This window comes from Cricetulus griseus, chromosome 6 (genome assembly GCF_003668045.3).
Source record: "Cricetulus griseus strain 17A/GY chromosome 6, alternate assembly CriGri-PICRH-1.0, whole genome shotgun sequence".
Classification (NCBI taxonomy): Eukaryota; Metazoa; Chordata; class Mammalia; order Rodentia; family Cricetidae; genus Cricetulus; species Cricetulus griseus.
Window position 1 is genome coordinate 43,404,137 of NC_048599.1, and position 20,334 is coordinate 43,424,470.

General features: G+C 40.4%; 1 protein-coding gene across 7 annotated transcripts in view; it reads right to left on the minus strand.

Annotated features, from left to right (window-relative positions):
- The window catches only part of Plcb1 (phospholipase C beta 1), a 678,981-nt gene that overhangs the window by 226,286 nt on the left and 432,361 nt on the right, over positions 1-20,334 (minus strand). For all 7 annotated transcript variants that reach the window (XM_035446906.1, XM_027421690.2, XM_035446909.1 and 4 more), the window contains one exon: positions 16,646-16,783. In XM_035446906.1, the coding sequence (XP_035302797.1) occupies positions 16,646-16,783 (138 nt within the window). The remainder of the gene's footprint in view (positions 1-16,645; positions 16,784-20,334) is intronic.

Here is a 20,334-nt window from a genome sequence, read left to right on the forward strand (position 1 = left end):
GGCTCCATATCAACCTGACATATTCTTGGGATAGTCACTTTTATGAAAACATTTGCTATTAGTCTAATCCTGACAGTCTGGAAGTTAATTGTTTTGCCTCAGCAGTATGCACCGTAGACAATAAATATGTATAAGCAGGTTCTACTGTTATAGTAGTTATCCAATCCTGCTTATTTTTAAAGAAATTCTATTTGAAGATATTAAAACAGAAAGATTTAAAAAGAAAAAAAACCCACACATACACACAGCTAATTTCACAGTGGGAGGAACTCCAAGAAGGAAACAGGGAGCAATCACTGTTTCTTGGGAGTTAAGTAGCACTGTTTATTTGCTAAACTGAAACGTTTGACAAAATTAAAACTGCATTCCTTGAAAATTGAGTTCTAAGTATGCACAGGTAGTTCCTCGTTAACTTATAATGACGGAATTCTTCTAAAATGTAATTTTCTCATTTGGAAATCAATTTGTTTTAAATACCTTAATTATACCTCCCAACTTTATTTTAAACCCACTAGCAAACTGGATTCTTTTCCTTGAAATGAAGAAGGGCTTGGTTCTTGGTAGGAATCTGGATCCTAGTGGTCCCTCCTCTGCCATAAGAGCTATTCTCTGCCTTTGAACACTTCATTTATTTTCATCTAGATGATTTTAAAATTTTCTGCACTGGACTTCAGAGCTACTGTTTGCCACATCTGAGCTATGGGGTTCACTATTAAACACTGTCCTTCTACACTCTAGCCTAACTAAAGTCCACTGTCACCAAGACCAGCAGTACATCCAACCAAAAATCAACCCAACAATTTGCTTAGCTCTAACGTGCTCTGCTGTCGTGGACAGCCATAGGGAAGCAGAAATTGTTGGGGCTTCTGGGAAAAATGTGACTTCCTGATGTAGGTGCTCCTGAAAACACATCCTGGTCTGAGGAGAAAGCCAGGGGCATTGGTCTTGTTAGCCTGGATCCATCAATCCGGAGATCTCTTAACTTAGTGTACCCTGTTATACAGAGGAAAACGTAAGAACAAATAATATATAGATAGAAACTGCTACTGTTTGTTTTAGCACACCTGGGCTCCCTAACTCCTATGCTGTGCACCACAGTTCTTTCTAAAGACTTTGCTCAATTTCTTAAAAGATGAACTCTAAGATTTGTGTCATTAGAGGTAACTGCTATAAATTATTCTGCGCAAGCAGGAGGAAGGAATGAAAGGGTTAACACTTTGTCTGTTTTCCCTCAGTTATTTGTGTCATTGCATCCCCATCCGTGTGTGTGTGTGTGTGTGTGTGTGTGTGTGTGTGTGTGTGTGTGTGTGTGTGTGTGTGTGTGTGTGCATGAACACACACATGCTCAACACTGAACCAAGGCCCTCATACATGCTCTGAAGTTTACAACCATCCTCTTTTGCCCTTGTTCTCACCCTACTTCCCATTCTTACTCCACGCTCTGTTGACCAGCAGTACCCAAGTTCAAACACCCTGAGCTGTTTCTCAAGAGGTCTGAGCATTTCCTAATGACCCACTTCATTTTCTCAGTTGCTGGCACTTACATTCCTGTACCATCATTTTAACAATGTCTGAAGCAGGCTAAGAAGACTCAGTGCTCATAGTCCATTGTTTTGAGGCTGACTTCCTAATTAGCTGTGTGTCTCAATAAAGCTAACTTTGAAAACACTGTAACCATCCTTAGCATCCTTTTTTTTGTCTCCTATTATACAGCAAAAACATCAGAAAATATTTGTCCTTGGTAACATATCCAGATCCAGACTCTGTTTGGACTTCAGCCTAAGCACTCGAGTATCAGTCTACCTTTCATGTTTGCACACTTGCAAACAGAGTGATTTGGTTAAAGCATGACAAACCCAATTCATCCTTTGGTGATTCACAACAGTGTAGATGATACATACAGTGCCCACATGTCATTGAACTAGCACCACCTCTCATCCTATACATTGTTAGTCTCTGCTGCTACAGATTGCCTGCTTTCAACTAAACTGGCCTCCAGAGTCCTGGCACCATGTTAGGCCTTCTCAGGATCTTATCTCCCTTATATTCATTAGGTTTTCATCTATTGGTATCTTCTCATCATGGCCCTTTCTCAACAATGTGTATAAAAGCAAAGTGTTCGCCTCTCCAGCACTCCCTCCTCCTACATTTCACTTGTCCTGGTGTGTTTTGCTGTCAGTCTACTCTCTATTCTGCTGTTTCATTATTTTTCTAACTTTTGCCCTCAAAACAGTGCATGACTGTTTTAGTAGGTAACTATATATTGATTAAATTTATAGAATATATATGTATATATCCATTAAGAAAAACAAATAAGTTATTTTCAAAAACTTATTTTTATCTTTAGTGATGTATAGATTACTCATTGGGAGCCCTTAGCTGCCACCTAAAGACAGTGACTGATATTAAGGCAGAGCCACCAGTCTCTCTCAAAGGGTGCCAAGTAATTGTTATTCTCCAGGACGTTACATATGGAGGGGAGCATGAGACAAAGTTAGATTGTCCTTTGAGATCTTCTCTCCAAAACCAACAGTGACTCTTTTCTCTACTTTCCTCCCTCCAGTTCCCTCCCATTTTTCTCCTCCTGCTCCCTCCTTTTAATTATTATAATTAACATCATCATCAATTTAAATTCTTTTACCTTTCCCTTCCTTTTACTTCTGTTCTTTCTGTATCAGCTTGTCTGCTTCAAACCCTGGGTTCATGATACCATATTCAAGGCATACTTAGCGTCCAGGCCTCTGAATTCAGGGATGCTATGGAGAGGGTTCTGCACCCAGGGGTAGATGGGTGAGGAAAGATGCCAACACTGAGCTGGCTTTCTGTCTTGCATTTCTGGGGCTATCAGGACTGGTACATGTGATAGCTCACAGTTGGACAGAACAATCATTTCTGTTTCCGGGTTTATATTTTCCCTTAACTTTTGCTCAGGGGCCTCTATGTGCAATCTTGCCTGACTTCAAGCAACTCATGTTTAACACATGGAGAAAAGAGACTTGAAGGACAAAAGGCAAGGGGTGCTTTTCTTCATAGTCCCAGCATGACAGCTGCTGTGGCTTATCTAGGGGTAAGGAAGAGATGGAGTCCAAGTTGCCCTTTCTTCTCTTTTTATTATGACTCTCCCTCTTCTGACTTCTGTGATTTTAAACTTTTATAAGAGTGTTCCAAGTGGATGACATTTTCACAATGTAAAATTCAGGATTTATCTGACTAATACTCCTGCAAAACTGAGGTGCAGACTGTGGGGAAGACTGTATTTTCCAGTGACAGACCCCCATAGCTATCAGACAAAAGAATGCAGTAGATTGAGCTTAGCCTGTGCTATGATTGCTAGGGAACAGCTGAAGATGATGTGAGCATGGGTTGTTTAAGTGAGAACATCAGAAGTAATAAAGAATGAAGAAGTCATAAAATACAACAAATAAAGTGTCCTTATGTCATGCTTCCCAGTAGTCACTTTTGGCACATGCATTACCTGTAACAAAGTCACACACAGTGTCCCTAATATCCCTAAACACATTACAGAGTATCATTTATGGTACCTTTTCTTTTTCCTTTATTAGTTTTCATTTAAAACAAATTCAAAGTTTTAGTGATTGACTACTTATCACAAATTGGTCCCGAAATGAAAATAAACTGTATATTTTGAAGAGTATATATATTACTATTTATAAATTTTTACCTCAATTTAAATGTTCTCATAATAAAAATAAATATGACTTTTATCTTTGGGTATTAGTTTAAAAAACATAATACTATGAATTTTGAAATATGTCAATGAATATTTGCAAAACTTGTTATGTATGCATTGAGTTTTAATGGCCCAAATTTGCTTGGCAGGTCTCTTCAACTATCCCTCCTTAATGTCCAACTTCATTTCATTGGTTGTAATTTTCCTCCTCTTCCTCCCTCTTCTGGCATTTATTTGTTTGTTATTGTAGTTCAGGTCTTGAACTTATATATACCCTCTATCTTAGCTCCTAAGTGCTAGGGTTCTAAGTGTGCACCTCTGTGCTTGGCTAATTTTTTCTTAAATGAAAAAAGAGTCCCTTCCATGTATCAACATTTCTCATTTCTTTAGCTCTAAGGTGTCAACTTCTAGGAACCAGAAGTTGATTTTCCTATTTTAAAAAATGCAAAGTGACTGATGAGTATACAGCAAGAACAGAGTTTCTCTGTGAGAACAGGTCAAGTTTGGGGACAATCAGAAGAATGGAAGTTGTAATTGATACCAACCATGTCTTCCTATTCAGAATTTTTGCAAATTATGAACAGAAAATTATAGGAACGTTCCATGGGTGGAAGCTTGAAACAACCATCCAAAAGAGGCACCTGGATTTCATCTACCCTGAAGGATGAGACCATTAGAATCCATAATGCTCAAAGCCTCAAGGGCCTTGACATTTTGTGTGATCTACTGGTTGTTCTCAACAGTTCAAATGCCTCCTTTTCTTTATCTATTCCTCCCTCTCTCCAGCCTTTCCTTTCTTCTCTCTTTCTTTCCTTCCTTCTTTTCTTCCTTCTTTCCTTTCTTTCTCTCTTCCTCCCCAATAAAGACACTCCCTGCTCATCTATCTATCTATCACATGCCAATACTGAACTAGATTCCTATATCCCAAGAGTGACCTAGTTGTGCTGTTTTGTTCTGTCCAGCTCACATATCTAGGGCATGGCATTCAACACACCAGCATGCAATCCCAGAGCAATAAATGCAACCTGATGGTGTTTTTGGCAAAAGGGAGAGAACAGTGAAAGAGTCCTTGAGATCTTTGACTGGAAAAGGAGACTGTGAATCTCAAACTAGGCCTAGACCTTATGCAGAAAGACAGGTAGAGTTGGTAAGTAAAGAGAAGTTTCTAGAAAACCAGGACACTGATCATCACCAGGACCTGTCAAGAGAGTGGATAAAACAGCCTGGAGGAAGAAGGTGAGGGAGAGATGTCATTAGAAGGGGCAGAGAGATGCCAGGTAGTGGGTAAGCAACTGATATGGATGAAGTTAAGTTTCCAGGAAATGTCACATGGTAATCTTCAAGTAAGTGAATTAAATTCTCCAAGGCAAAGTGGCAGAGGTTCTGCTTTTGAAAGTGGGGATGCTTGAGGTGATGTTTGGTGCACACAATGTGTTTTGGAGAGCACATTCTCAATCTCTCTCTCTCTCTCTCTCTCTCTCTCTCTCTCTCTCTCTCTCTGTGTGTGTGTGTGTGTGTGTGTGTGTGTGTGTAATAACATTTAAAACATTAACATGTAGCTGGAAACTGACCATATCTATTAAGACAGAACATAGAAAAATCTATGACCAGCAAATATGCTTTGCAGGGTATGATCCCAGGAAAGGTAGTTGTGTGGCTTCACCATTGCAATAGCCCAAATTAGGAACTGTCAAGATGTCTGTCAACTGTAGTAGAAAGCACAGAATACTATGTAACAAAGAGGATTAATTGAGTAGAACTGAATAGAAATAAGAGAAGAATTATGAATTCTACTCATAAGACAGAGAACACTAAACTGGTAAATCTGCAGTGATAGAAGACAGACCAAAATGGTTACATTCTATGAAGCCATTTACAGATATTTTGAAACAGGTAAAATAGATCAATGTAAGAAGCCCAAACAAGGGCTGTTGGAAGAGTTGATGCCTGGGATCCTGATGATGCTGGATTTTATCTGCTGGCTTTAAAATCTGGGTGCCACTAATATAGGTGTGCTTCCTGTTCAAAAGTCTCCCAAGATTTGGTTAGGATATGAGCACTTTTTCAGGTTCTTAGTGGCCATGAGAGTGGCTACGTGAATGTGTTTTGCTTTGCCCTTTTGTAAATGTCTAAAAGGATTTAATGCTAAAGACAGCTTTAACACAGCAGTATTTGCCAATCCCTGTGCACTTAGGCAACATACAATTTCCCCCTCGTGACAATTATTGGATATCTTGGTCTCAAGCCATCAGGCTCGAAAGCAGCTTCCCAACAGAATAGAGTAACATTAAGGCTGAAGTCTGCCAAAATAGGTGGTGATTAGCAATACACCCACCTTGGGGCCTACCAGTATGGCCAGCAATTTAGTATTTTATATCAGATCCTGGACTTCAAGTCCTGCCTCTCAGGTGACAGAGGATCTTACTAATTTCATGGAAGAAGAAGCAGAAGGAGGGCAAGGAGATGAGTCTCCTCTGCTTCACTGCAACACAGGCATCCCATTTAAGACTCATTTCTCCTTAGACCACAAGCTCGAGGCTTCCTAGAACATCAACTCTAGGGGTTTTACCAGGGATGATTAGAGAAGGAGCTCACTAGACCCAAAGGTAAACACGCTGGAAAACATTTGCCTTTCTAAATGCAAAACAGTGAGGCGTTGCCTTTGCTTCTTTTACATATTGGGATTCCTCTGGGCTAAATTCCAGAACAGATTTCATTACTGGTTCAGCTTCTCTGGGAAATGAATGTTCTCACAGCGGTTGTAATCCAGGTCCCTGAGACCTGAAGGTGGACACCAGCACATGGCAGTGATCAGATGGGCTGCCTCTGGCTCACAGCACTGCACAGTTTGCAGCATACAGGATGCTGCCCCCATTGCATGTGATCAGGACAGAGTAGTGGACACACCTAGAAGTCAGTTTCTCTGCCACACTTCGAGAGACAAACAGGATGTAGGATAAAGAATGGCAGTGGGGAGGCAGAGGAAAACTATTTTTCTCTTCAGACACACTGGCCACCCGAAAATTTGATCTGATGAGTCAGTTAGCTTACTAAAATTGCAGGAATTTTGTGGGTGGATGTAAATGACCTGCTTTTACAGTCCACAGTAACCTTACCAAATAGGTCTTTGGTATAATTCACTAACCAGTGAAGAAAAATGCTTGAGAAATCAAATACTCATTGTTCTCAGAGTGACTGCTGACTAAAATTTGGCTGCAGGGATAAAATAGGGGTAATCAGAATTTCTTCTACGCTCTGTTCTGCTGCTAGGACCATGAGTGCATTCTGGGTTATTCAACTGCACAAAGTGCCCATCGCTCCCACCTAAGCTCAGCCTTTCTGAGCAGGAGAACAGCGGCAGTCCCTCTCCCACACTGTGTGTGTGTTGTATGTGTTTATGTGTATGTATGTATGTGTTGTATATGTGTGCATGTGTTTTGGGTATGTGTATATATGTGTTGTATATATGTGTATATGTATGTGTTGTATGTGTGTATATGTGTGTTTTATATATGTGTATGCATGTATTATGTGTGTATGTATGTGTTGTACTGTGTATGTATGTGTTATATGTGTGTATTGTGTGGCTGCATGTATGTACTTGTATGTTTTGCATGTGTGTATATGTATGTATTTTCGTATGTGTGTGTACATGTACATGCCACAGTCCATATGTGGAAGTCAGTAGACAACTGTGGGAGTTAGTTGTCTTTTTCCACCATGTGGGTTCTGGGGATCAAACACAGGTTGTTGGGGTCAATGGCAAGCACCTTACCCACTGAGCCATCACACCAGGCTAGGGGTGCACAGTTTGGAGTTAGGAATCAAACAGTACCATTTTTAATTTTGGCTATTTTATGGTTTATAGCATAACAACTCACCTTTTGTCATGTAGAAGCATCCCTAGACAATATAGATGCAACTGGGTATTGCTGTTTTCCAATAAAACCTCACTTATAAAAGGAGAGTGTTAGCTCAGTTTGACCCCAAGCTTAATGTTCTCAAATCCTATACTAAATCTTATTTCTCTTGTCTACTCACATACATGAGCTCTTGGGTTTCTTGTATAAGTCCAGAATCACCACTATAAAAACTGTATTATTTCTCATACCTTAAAGGCACCCTGCCATCACTTTCCTTCTCTTCTCAGGAGATTTCCCATGTCCCTGCTGCTCACTACATCCTGACATCTCCAAAAGGAAACTGACTGTGATTTCTTTGCCTGTCTCCTTCTGAATCACTATCGCAATTCCGATCAGGGAATTGAACCCGAGACTCCGCTGAGGTTGCCCTAACAAGGCTACAGTGACCCTTGTGTCATTAGATCCAGTTGTCAATTTTTGGCCTTTATCTTACTTGAAACTTCAAGCAACAATGGCACAGTTGATCTCACTCACACTTGAAATATTTTTTTCACCTGAGTTCCAATGACACACATTTATGCTTGCTGCCTTGATGGCTGGCTGTTCCTGCTCGGCTTCCTTTATTTCTGAGTCTTACGTAATGTTCAAGTGTTCATGCCTCTGAAGCCAGCTACCTTCTCCATCCAGGTTCACTCTCCAGTTGATCTTTCATCCAGCTTCATTAAATTCCATGATGATTTTAGATGCTACTAATTATCTAGTATCTGCCCTAGGCCCATAGAATGAGCTCCTACTCAGCATCCCCAACACTATTTTCCATAATCCCAAACTGAACCTCTGACATAGTGAGGAATACTTCTTTCTTTCCCGACACTGAAGACACAATCCTAACAGCATCTTTGATTTCTTTTTATACAGAACATGGTTTATAAGTATCTGCTGTTGGCTCTTGCTTTAAATGATGGAGATTTAGACCACCTTGCACTCCCTCTTTAATTTCTCCTTTACTTAAATAACTGGCAGAATATCCCAGAGTTTGTTAAATGATCTGTTTTTTTCCCATTGTTGTCTTCTCCCTGTCCCCTGGTCCACTATGGAACAAACCTAAGTCAGATCCCATCTGCCCTCAGTTCAGAACTCCCTTGATGGCTTCTAATTTACTCACAGTAAAAGTCAGAGTCCTTCCTGCTACGATGTTCTGTTAGCTTTGCTCTCTCTGTCCCTGCTTCAGGTACCCTGTGCTGTTTCTGGACCTGTCAGACACTATCTTGCTGGAGGATTTTATACTTTATGTTTGTCTATCTAGATTATTCTATCTCTAAATGTATTTCTGGCCTATTCCTTCCAATGCTTCAAATCTTAGCTGAGGCATCATCTATTCACAGGCATTGCAGGAATTTCCAGTCTTGGAGGCCATTGAGTGTAAACCACTTCTTCAAGTTGACTTTGGCCCCCAATCCACCTTTTCCTGGTAACACCAGAAAGAGAAGCCCTCCCTCAGGTTTTAAATTACTTTAAGAGAAGGCAGAGGTGTTGAGACTTCCTTGAGGCCCATCAAGACAAGGTAACTTCTCCCTAGGCAAAACAGAATCCAAGTTCTATCTCTTGGCTTAAGTGGAGATCTGACATTTATACTACCCAAAACATTATAGACTAAGCTCTCCTCATCTTGAGAGTTAATGCATCTTCCACGGACTATCAATCATCTGTCCAGGAGTCCACACCCTAAGAAGAGAGGATTATCACCCTAATGAGTTAAAGGTCTCTTCTTTCCCAGAAGCCTCTGCGCTGGTGAAGACCCTTGCAGTGCTTCCATCACAGTCTTTCTGTTTTCTGAGACCTAACCCCCAAAATATATAACTTTTTCTTTTATTTCTTTCTTAAAACATATTTTATGTGTATGGGTGTTAGTATGTATATCTGCATACCAGTTATGTGCCTGGTGCCTTAGGAGTTCAGAAGAGGGTGTTGGATCCCTTGGAACTAGAGCTTCAGGTGGTTGTGATCCACCATGTGGGTGCTGGGAACTGAACCCAGGTCCTCTGCAAGAACAGCCAAGAACAGCCAAGAACAGCCAGTACTCACACCCACTGAGCCATCTTTCCAGTCCCATTCTTTTCCTTCTTCCTAGCTTGTTTTCTTTTGGATATTGGCCAAAAAATAAAAATAAAAACAAAACCAAACAAACAAAAACCCTAAGCATGTTTTCCCTGGCACTCTGGGCTTTTTCACTCTTGTCCAGAAGCCACAACGTTGCCAAGCCCTCCATGGGGATGTTTTCTGACTTCATTGCAAATGGAACGACTACCTTCCTCTCTCCCATCTCCCTCCTTCAGGATTTCAGCCTATCTACAACATGATAATCTATAAAATCCTCCTCAAGCCACCTCCTAAGTCAGCTTTTTTTTTTTTTTTAATTAAGAAGGTTGAGAACCTAAAAAGGAAACCCTATTTCCTAGGTAATAGAGATGTCTGCTGGGAGTGCTTTCCAACACTCCCAACCACTTCTTCCTTTGTGGTGACCTCACTTTTCACTTCCTTGTTCTTTTATGTTGTTGATTGTCTTTCCCTAGCTGGAATTCACGTTTCATATGGCAAAGGGTCTTTGTTTTGTTTACTGCTTTATCCTCAGGATCAACAACAGAGCTTGGGACATTGTGCAGAGCTTAATGCTATTGTTGAATAAGTCAGTAAGTGAAGGATCCCAACACCTTCCTTTATGGATGAAAAACTCAGAAAATTGTCAAGGGGCTTCAAGGCTCATACCCATCTGTTGGGAGAGTGTGGCTGAGATTTCAGGTCTCCTTAAGTGCTTTCATCCCTTTGCTATGTTCCTTCTTGTATCCCTAATTTCAGGACTTAAATTGGATTCTTTCTCCTATTTATTTCTTCCCTGTAGTAAGCAAAAATGGCCTTCATGCTGGAGAAATATTCCATTCACAATGGTTTTGTTTTCTCTAGCAACACAACAGCCTGTATTTGTCTCCTCAGCAACAGTTCTATTACTCGTTTTACATTTGTTCAACTAATGGGTTGAAATTTGAAAGGCAACCTTGTAGAACACTGAGCAGTGTTTGTGTTCCTGACTTTTGGATTTGCTCTACTTACATCATATTCTGTGTCCCCTCCACCCCATCTTTAATTTCCCTTACATGCTCAGAAATGGAGACTAGGTATCAAAAAGATTTGTCTTCTAGTTATTCTCCCCCACAGCTCATGGAGATACCTGATTAAGAATATGACCTGACTGGAGGTACAAATAAGTCATTATTAAAGAAATTTTTATAAATTTTCCACAGTGGCCATTAAGGGAGATGGATGACTCTGTTTCTTGAAACGTGTCATGCAAAGAGGCCATATTTCTTAGGTATCCCAAAGACTCTGGGAAATGTTTGCAAGTTTGAGAATGTATACATGTAAGTAAGAATGTCAATTTGGCTCTGCTAAATAAGATGATAGGCTCTCCCCATTGTGCTCAGAGGTCAGGACCTGAGATTCTATTCAGTGCAATGTTTTTCTTCCTTAATATGAATCTAGACTGAAAAGCTGCCAACAGAAGTCCCCAAATGGCATCCAGCTCATAGTTGTATTCTGTTTGTCTAGCATGATATGTGAAAACAACTGGCCTCTATATTTAACACCCTATCTGGATTCTCTGGCTCCTTTTGGAACTGAACTCAGAGGTCAGAAAGCACTAGAGTGCAATACTCAGATCGGCAGGATGCAATCTCCTGGGAACATGTTAGACATGTAAATACTCAGAGGCTATCCCAGACCTCCAGGCAGGAACTGTGCACCCAGTCTTTCAATAAGCCTCTCTGGTAGTTCTGGCCACAGTCAAGTTTTATACCTACTGGTTCACAATCGGTAGAAGCTAAAGAGCAGCTGCACCGAGGAGAATGGCCTGTGGAGATTCTCAGGAGGCTCTCCCTATCTTCTCTGCCCTATTTCTCTGCGGTGTAGTTACTAACATACCTAATAAGGTCCTTCATGGATGTAAGCCTACAACCCGCATTAGCCTATGCAGTCTCTGATGATGAATGACTGTCTTTGTGGCTGAGGGTGTTACATCAGTTAACTGATAGATGAACAGGGATGCTGAGTATTACAAAACCTCTTCATGGTAGAGAATCCCAAGGGAGATGGAACCAAAACTTGGGAGAACTAAAGGTTCTTCCAGATTACTAGAAAAAGTCAGAGGGTACCAGTGTGTGCACAGGTAATGCTGAAAATAGTACAAGGAGGTGTGACAGTTGTGCTTGAGTGACCTTCAAGTCCAAGGTTTACATTAGAATAGAAGAGGTTGGAGCCAAGAACACAGTAATGATGGTCACTGGATGTTTGCCTCTGAATGAGGCTGGTGATTGGCACTATGGGGGGTTTTCAAGGAAGACAGTCATGGTAAGATGTCTAAAACCTATAGTGTGCTCCATAAAGTTATCTTGTCCAAGCTTTTACTCAGATGATGAAGCAGCCACATTTATTATACAGTTTATTGATGGGAAATGTACTTCTGTGTATGTTTATCTTATTGATTGTTGAATAAAATACTGTTTGGCCAATGGCAGCAAGTTAGGCAGGACTAGGAGTCAAAGAGGATTCTGGGAAATGTAGTAGAGAAGTGATGTTCCAGGCAGGAAGTGACATAGCAAGGAGACTCATATTTAAGAAAGGAGAAACAGGAAATGACCCCTTTTCCCCTTCCTCCTCCAGCGGCGCCATGTGAGCCACAGCCAAGAGAGGGTGCCAGCGAAAGGCATCCTCTATAAGATAAGTCTTATAAAATATATAGATTTATGATAATTAAGACTGAGCTAACAGATGAGAATCTTAGTCATTGGCCAAGTAGCGTTTGAACCTAATACAAGTTTCTGTGTATTAATTTGGGCCCTAACTTGGGCCGGTGGCTGGCATACAGCGCACACGTGGCAGTGGGGCTCAGCAGCTTTTGGCAGAAAGATTTATGGTAACAGTTGATTTATTCCTTTCATCCTTTGTTTTCATTTACTTAGTGGATACTTCCACCTTCGCAGTAGATTGTGAATGATGGTCCACTGGCAGTCAAAGTAAGAGTAAAGAAACATGACATTGGCCACCTCTCCTGAAGCTCTGCCAAGTGGTCCAGCATCTCAAGGAGGTGAGATGAAGTCCTTGAGTGCCAAGTGATAGCAAATACAATGTTGCCATCTGGACAGTATGAATGTGTAGAGAATAGCATGTCTTACATGCCTATTTCTCAGACATAGGAGTGGAGATGTTTATTGGGGCCAGGAAGGCTGGTAAGTGAGGCTGTGTGAGGAAGATGTGATTATTAACTATAAGAGACACTATGTTCTTAGTCCAACCACAGAGGGATGCAGGGAGAGTTTCCTTTGCATGTCCATCTCTCAAAGGATCCAACTTTGTTACAGACTAAATTAAAATTCAGTTTCAGCTGGGCCTAGTGGTGCAAAACTCTAGTTCAGCACTTCTGAGGATAGGAAGGGTAGCTACAAGTTTGAGGGCAGTCTGGGCTACCATGAAAATTCAAGGTGTGAGGTCAGACTGGGTCACATGGTGCAATCCTGCTTCAAGAACAAAAAGCCAAAACAAACAGACAAGAAAACAACTAACTTCAGCAAGCCTGGAATCTTATCTATGCTAGTGTTCCAAGGGAGCAGCTTCCTTCAGAGATTGGCCTTCCCTGGCTGGCTCATTTAGAGACCAGTTCCTCCTCCACCCCTTACCTTCTTGGCTGCCTGCTTTATTCTTCTGCACTCAGCTGTATCTGGCACAAGTCATGTCATGCTCACAACTTCATTGTGAGTCATCTGGTGATTTTTTATAGAATATCAGAGGAAATGGCCTTGTTCATAGAGGAAACCCTAACATTGGAAGAGTGTGTGGCACAGGAAAGAGCCCCATCCTGCATATGTATGTCGATGACAGCATGAGCTGATGTCTACTTGTAAACAAAGTCTGACAGCATTCAACTTTCAGAGAACTCAGGTTCTACTGTGCATCCCACATCATGACTGTTAGATTTCAAACTCTGGAACAAATAGCTGAAGTGCCTATTGAACATATCAAAGCAGACCTGGCAACCAGGTTCTCCCAGCGTCCTTCAGTCCTTACCTGTTACAGCGTATGGCCAGCATACTCCATACTCTACCTCAACTCTCCAGCCTAGGGGTTGGTCTGCCCTTCCCTATATAATACAGGCATTTTGGTTATCTGCTCCTTTGCACCTTTTCTCCTGATACACCTGGTTACCCTCTCTCCCCTCCCTCTTCTCCCCTCCTGCCTCTGCTCACATGGCTCAGGGCCATGTCCACTTTGGATTCTCCCAGATACCTCTGCCTCTGGGCTATGCTCTCCCTCTTATCTGCAACGAACTTTCTCTTCCACTGTATCTAGAAGCAGTCATGTCCTTTTCAAATTTCTTTCTTTTTTGTTCATTTAGTGGCACACCCTTTCCTTGTGTTATGCAAGACACCTGAGATTAGAAGCAAGGTGTGATGAACTCAAAATGTCACCACCCAGAAATATGAAAAATATTCTTCAGAAGGAAAACAGTATCTGCAACTTTAAAAATTTTGGCTGTTGCAGTTTCACTGGGGGGAAATAATTCTATATTTATATTTATATTTGGAGGATGTAAAATATACTGTATAACTTCATTAACTATGCCAAGAGTTTCAAGTAGCTGCTGAAAAACAAAACAAAACAGCTTTTGTAGAAACCATACTGATGGGGACCATAATGGGTTTAGAAATTTACATCTTTGGGAAATTGGTGTGTGGGAACCATAGAGAGGAGGAACTTTTTAAATATATTTTAAAATTTTTAAAACATTTAAAATTTTATAACATTTTAAAATATAACTACAGAAAGGCTTAAAGCAACAGAAGATATACAGATTGGTATACAATATATCTAGTTCTGCATTCAATCTTAGTAAAGACCAGCCTGGATATACCATTTATTAATGTCTTCATCAGAAATATAAGAACATAAAGATTGGCCATTTTAGAAAGGGGAATGTGGGTGTATTGGGGGAGAGAAAAATTTGATACTTTGTGAATGCTCAGCATTTGTTTACTTGAAGTTATCCACTGTCCACGAACTCATTCAATACTGAGAAATGGGATTATGCAACTCAGTGAGTTAGTAACAGGACTCTAAAATAGGGAGAAAGGCAGGGCAAGTATGGTGCCTACAGGGGCAGAGTTCCTCATGCTGTACTCTCTCCAAGTGTAAATTGTATTCTGTTGTTCTACAGAGAAACAGATTAGGTTTTACCACACTTGCAAAACATAGTTTTCAACACTCCAGAGTATTATATCTGGTTGGTATTTTACTCATTCTGTTGTAAGGATTGATGTTGATTTTACAGAAATGATCAAAAATAAACTCCTGCTAAAAATCATTAATAGATGATGGATCAGGCCAACGTGTTCAGTTATAACTCAAATTGTCAGAGTACTAATGATCAGACAATTATAGACTCCAAGGCCCTGACAACATACCCTGAACCAGGGGCGCTTATGTAACTGTGATCTGTGACATGCAAGCTCTGTGAGGGTACACAAATGACATACAGACCCCCAAGAATTCTTGGATTCATGTTCTTAAACCTTGAAGGAAATTTAAAGTCAGTAATGTTCTGTACTACAAAGTATAAACATGGATGGGGGTGAGGACGCTTCTTTAAAATGTGCTCATTTCAGTCCTTTCCAAATGGCCATTCTAGAACAGCAGATCTCTTTGGGGGTGGGGTCACATACAGATATCCTGAATATCAGATGTCTAGATCACAATTCATAACTCCAGCAAAATATCAGTTATGAAGTAGAAATGAAATAATTTTATGGTTGGGGTCACCAAAACATGAGGAAATGTGTTGAATGGTTGCAGCGTTAGAAAGGTTGAGAACCTCTGCTCTTGAAGAAGTATCACACTCATCACACTTGAGTCTAGGGAGTCTTAGAATTTATAGCTTCTTGACTGCTACGTATTCTCGATCTTTCTGTGTACCTCGGGAAGACCCACTTTTTAAGTAGAATAATAATGAATTACTAAGGGAAAACCAGTTTTAAAATCACCTTTCTAGTCCATAGATTAACAAATATTTACTATTTAAATTTTTAATTTAAAAATGCATTTCTTATTTCACATACTAATTAAATATCTACTACACAACTGCTGCGTATCTATGTGGTGTGTGTGTGGGAAACTAGTTTAAAAATATGATCAAGTTGAGCATTCTCAGGGTGGGGGGGAGTAAAAATGGAAATGGAGTTAGAAATGGCGACGGGATCAAAAGTGGTCGAGACCAGGCTGGAGAAACCCACAGAAACAGCTGACCTGAACAAGGGGGAGCTCATGGTCCCCAGACTAACCTTGAATCTGGGTGTCAGTTAGGAGGCCTCGGAAATCTATGGGGCCTCTTGTAGTAGATCAGTACTTACCCCTAGCATAGGAATGAGCTTTGGGAGCCCATTTCACATAGAGGGGTACTCCCTCAGCCAAACACACTGGGAAGGGCCTAGGCCCTATCTCAAAGGATATGACAGGCTCTGAAGACCCCCTATGGAAGGCCTCACCCTCCCTGAGGAGCAGAAATGGTATGGGATAGGTAGGGCGTTAGTGGGGGGGCAGGGGAGGAGGGAAGGGAGACGGAACTGGGATTAACATGTAAAACAATTTTGTTTCAAATTTAAATAAAAATGAAAAAAAAATCTATAAGAAGGATTTTTAAAAGTTGTTTTAAGAAGAATCCATTAAAATAACTGTTCATTTCTTCAAGAAAAAAAAAAAAGGCAGAGAAAGAAGGTTCACCAGGTGAAATGAAGTGTGGTTTCATTTACAGTTTCTCAAAGGAATTTTATCTAGTGCCCTCTTCCTAATGAAAACCATCTGTTACTGAATGTACATGCTATTATTGAAAAAAATGTTTTAAATATATGCATACTTGGCAGCTGAATAATTTTTTAGATGGACATTTAACCAAAACTGAATATTAAACAATTTGAAAATCTTCCACAGGGGTTAAACAATATCATCAGAAATCAGATGGGGCAAAAGCTTTAGAGATCCCCACCTACCGTACCTTGGCCACTTCCTCTTGGAAAGCCACAAGATTCAAGTGAGAGATGTTCACCAGGTCAGGCCCATACACCACGGTTATCATGCGCTGCTCCAAGTGCCCGATGTTCCCAACATCCAGAAGTTCACGTAACTTGGGGTCCTGGATAAGAAATGTTTAAGAGGTAGATTATAAGCAAAGATTCTAACATGGTAGCATACCTTTAAATGAACTAGAAGCAGAACTGCCTTTTCCTAAGAGGAACTTGTAGGAATGAAAGTATTCCATTCTACAATGACTAGAGAGGTAGGTAGCTTGTCAAAGAGCTGCAGGGGAAAACTCTCCCATTCAAGACCCATGGTTTTCAGTGAAGCGTCCTTTCTATCAGACAGCCATCCTGCAACACATCTGTACATGCTAGCATTCTCCTTTTATTTCCTTCAGTCATCTGATGAGTTAGTTACACATAGAAATGAAAAATCTCATCTATCTCCTCCATTCAGGGACATGTTAAAACAAAAAAGGAAATTCTTAGGAATAAAAGTGTTTATGCCTACTGCAGTCTAAACAATAAAAAAGCCTCTATAAGCTATGAGTTGGTACTATTGGAAAGTGGTAAAAAGTTAGGGGGTGGGGGTGAGATGCTTGGCTGGAGTTTTCTGATCTTTGAGCGTATCCCTCAAAGACAAAACTGAGTCCTGTAGCTCTCTTCTTCCTCTCCTTTAGTCCTTCCCGGTCATGGGATGAATGGGTTTGCTTCTGCTGTCCTCTCATTTCACCCACTAGATACCTAGGAGCAATAGGTCTTCTCAGGCATAGACTGGAACTCTAAAACATGAGCTGAAATTAGCCTTTGGTCCATATAAAACCAATTGCCTCCAGTATTTGTTACAATGGCAGAAAGACACCTGGGGCAGAAACATGGCCAAGCTTCTTGCCATGGCCCTTTCTCAACACTGAGTACAAATGTCAGAGACAGGTTGTGAGACTGAGCTTTGCATACGATAGCTTAAGTCCCTCAGTCAGTGTGTTCTGGGATGTGGGCATAGGGGATGCCTGCCATCTTTTTAATGAGCAAGCCTCATTCTTTGGCAACACTGTGAGTAAGTATCCCTCAGAGATACAGTTTTTTGGTTTTGCCTTTATTTTTTTCTGGGAAAGGGAAGTTTCCAAACTCACAGAACTCAAAATAAGACTGAAAATAGGGCTTAGTCAACTTGGCTGCATTTCTTTTCCTCCCATAGGACAGGCCCTGTAGGACTTTTCAGTCCATGCAGAAAATTTGCATCAAATCAATCACTTAGCAAATTTACTGCCAGCTTCTGAGCAGGACACGCTTGTATTTCTATTTATTTATGAAACACCAGGCCAACAGGGCTTGATTACCGACGCTGGATTATTCTGGCCTCCTTCTGGGCGTTTTATAAGGCCTTACAAAGAAAGAATGAAAAAAAAAAACCAAACAAACAACAAAACAGAATAAAAACAAGCAAAACCTTTCCAGCTAAGTTACTCACTTGGTAACATTGGTTCTCTCTCCACTTAATAAAACTTTCCCCTGTGTGGTTGCATGAAGAGGCACACTTTTGGGTAAGCTATGGGAAACAAGCCTCATTTTCAAGCTTGCCAAGTAGAGCTGAAGATTTAATTCCCGGACAAGATGAGAGCCTATCAAGCCATGTGAAACCTCCTGGAAAATGAGCTGTTTCCCTAAAAGTTATTGATTCCATAACCCACAAAAGGAGAGGTACAGACTCAAATAACTCCAAATGAAGATGGCAAAGTGGGGGATTTCAGCACTTCTAGAATCAATAGAAGATTAGAAGGACATGGTTAATCAAATTCACCAGACACCACCAGCTCTTCTGGGAAAAGATTAATTACATCATAGTTTTCAGACACCATAGAGGCAAATTTAGGAAGTTAAGTGTGTTTGATCAATACTTGTATATGTGGAAGACAATAACACTTCTCAGAAACCAACTAAAACTTGCATAATTCTCATGTGCAGTGAAAACACTTTTGCTTACTCACTAAATGGCTCTTGGTGAAGGGTTTCCACTTCCTGGGATTGCAGAGAATACGTGTGGGGGGGTCAGAGGTTCACGTGACATTATTGAAATAGAGGAACTAGAGGCATGTAAAGTCTCTCGAAAGGAGGTGCTTAAAAAGAAAATAATGATGGAAGTACTTCCAGAATTCTGCTATGAACAGTATTTCTACTAGATACAGTCAGCAAGAATAGAGAAGAAACACACCATCTTTGTAAGTTTTACTACTAATAGCTATTGATACATATTTTAAAAGCCCCTTGGTCTTTCTGTAATTAGAGTTGGCGTCTGGGCTTGGGAGATGAAGCAAACTGTGAAATGGGAATTGATAACTGAACTTGAATATTGGTGAGTCCATCTGGAACTGTTCACATTTGTAACAAATTTTTAAATGATTTTTAAAAACAAACTAGGAGAGTTTAGATTAGATTGGAGATATATTTTATCAATAGAATTCTAATAGTTTACAATCATGTAGTTTAGGATACAAAATGCGAAATGATTTAAAATACCTAACAAGAAAGTTGTGTGCCTGCCAGAGAAGCTACTAAACAAGGAGGACCCTGAGAGAGACATACATGGTTCCCTGGAGAAGGGGAAAGGGTCAAAATCCCCTGAGCAAATCAAGAGCACAGAAGAGGGGGGAGGGTGCTACGAGAATGAGAAGGGAAGAAGAGGAAGGATGCAGAGGTCATGAGGGAGCAGAAAGGTTGAGTCAGGGGAAGAATAGAAGAAAGGATATGTGATAGGTAGGGTTTTAGTTGGGGGGGTAGAGGAGGACAGGAGGGAGAAGGGAACTGGGATTGTCATGCAAAACAATCTTGTTTCTAATTCAAATAAAAATGAATACAAAAAGGAAAGTTTTGTGCTAACATTGACTTTTTGATTTGGGAGTATGATATTTTAAACTATATTTTACTTTCTTTTAGACCATTGCTCATTTTAATCCCCTCTGTACTAACACCATAACGTGTTAATGTGGAATATGACTCATTTGTCAGCATATCTACACATGAGGGGTATGCTGATAAAGATACCCATCTCTTCAAATACCACAGGCTATCCCCAGTGGCTTTTTGACCATCAGACTGTAAAAAGGAATAACCTGGAAACACCAACTGCATGGGCTTCATCGACAAGGACCTCACAGATAAAAAGAATTCAATGAGCACAGAGGACTTGATACTTCTGGAATACAGTGCTGTAGGTCTGGGAAAATGAGTGGTTGTGTTCTAAAAACAAACACGCAAAATCAAAATTGTACCTATAGTACAAAGTCCTGTCAATAGTTTGCCTGAACTACTTTGTCCTTTTTTTTTTCTCCCAAGCAACTTTATGTGAGTCTCAAAATCCTTGATAAGTTCCTGGAGACAATTCGACGCCCCAGATTCCAGAGCACTTAAACATGTGGATTTGTAGACTGTAGATGCTTTTAAGAAGAACAAACTTTTCGTCAGCTCTGTAAAGCTGTTTAATGGATGTATCAAAAACTAAGAGGTGGGGTGAGTTTGGAATTTAACATATTTCAGCTATTGTTCAAGGCTTACTTTCTGTGGATAATATTCTTTTTGTGTTTCTCAAGTTAGAGCTAATCAGGACAACTAAGAACCCTGGCAATTTTCACTTACTCCCCAGGTTATCTCTGTTCCTGTAAGAATTATA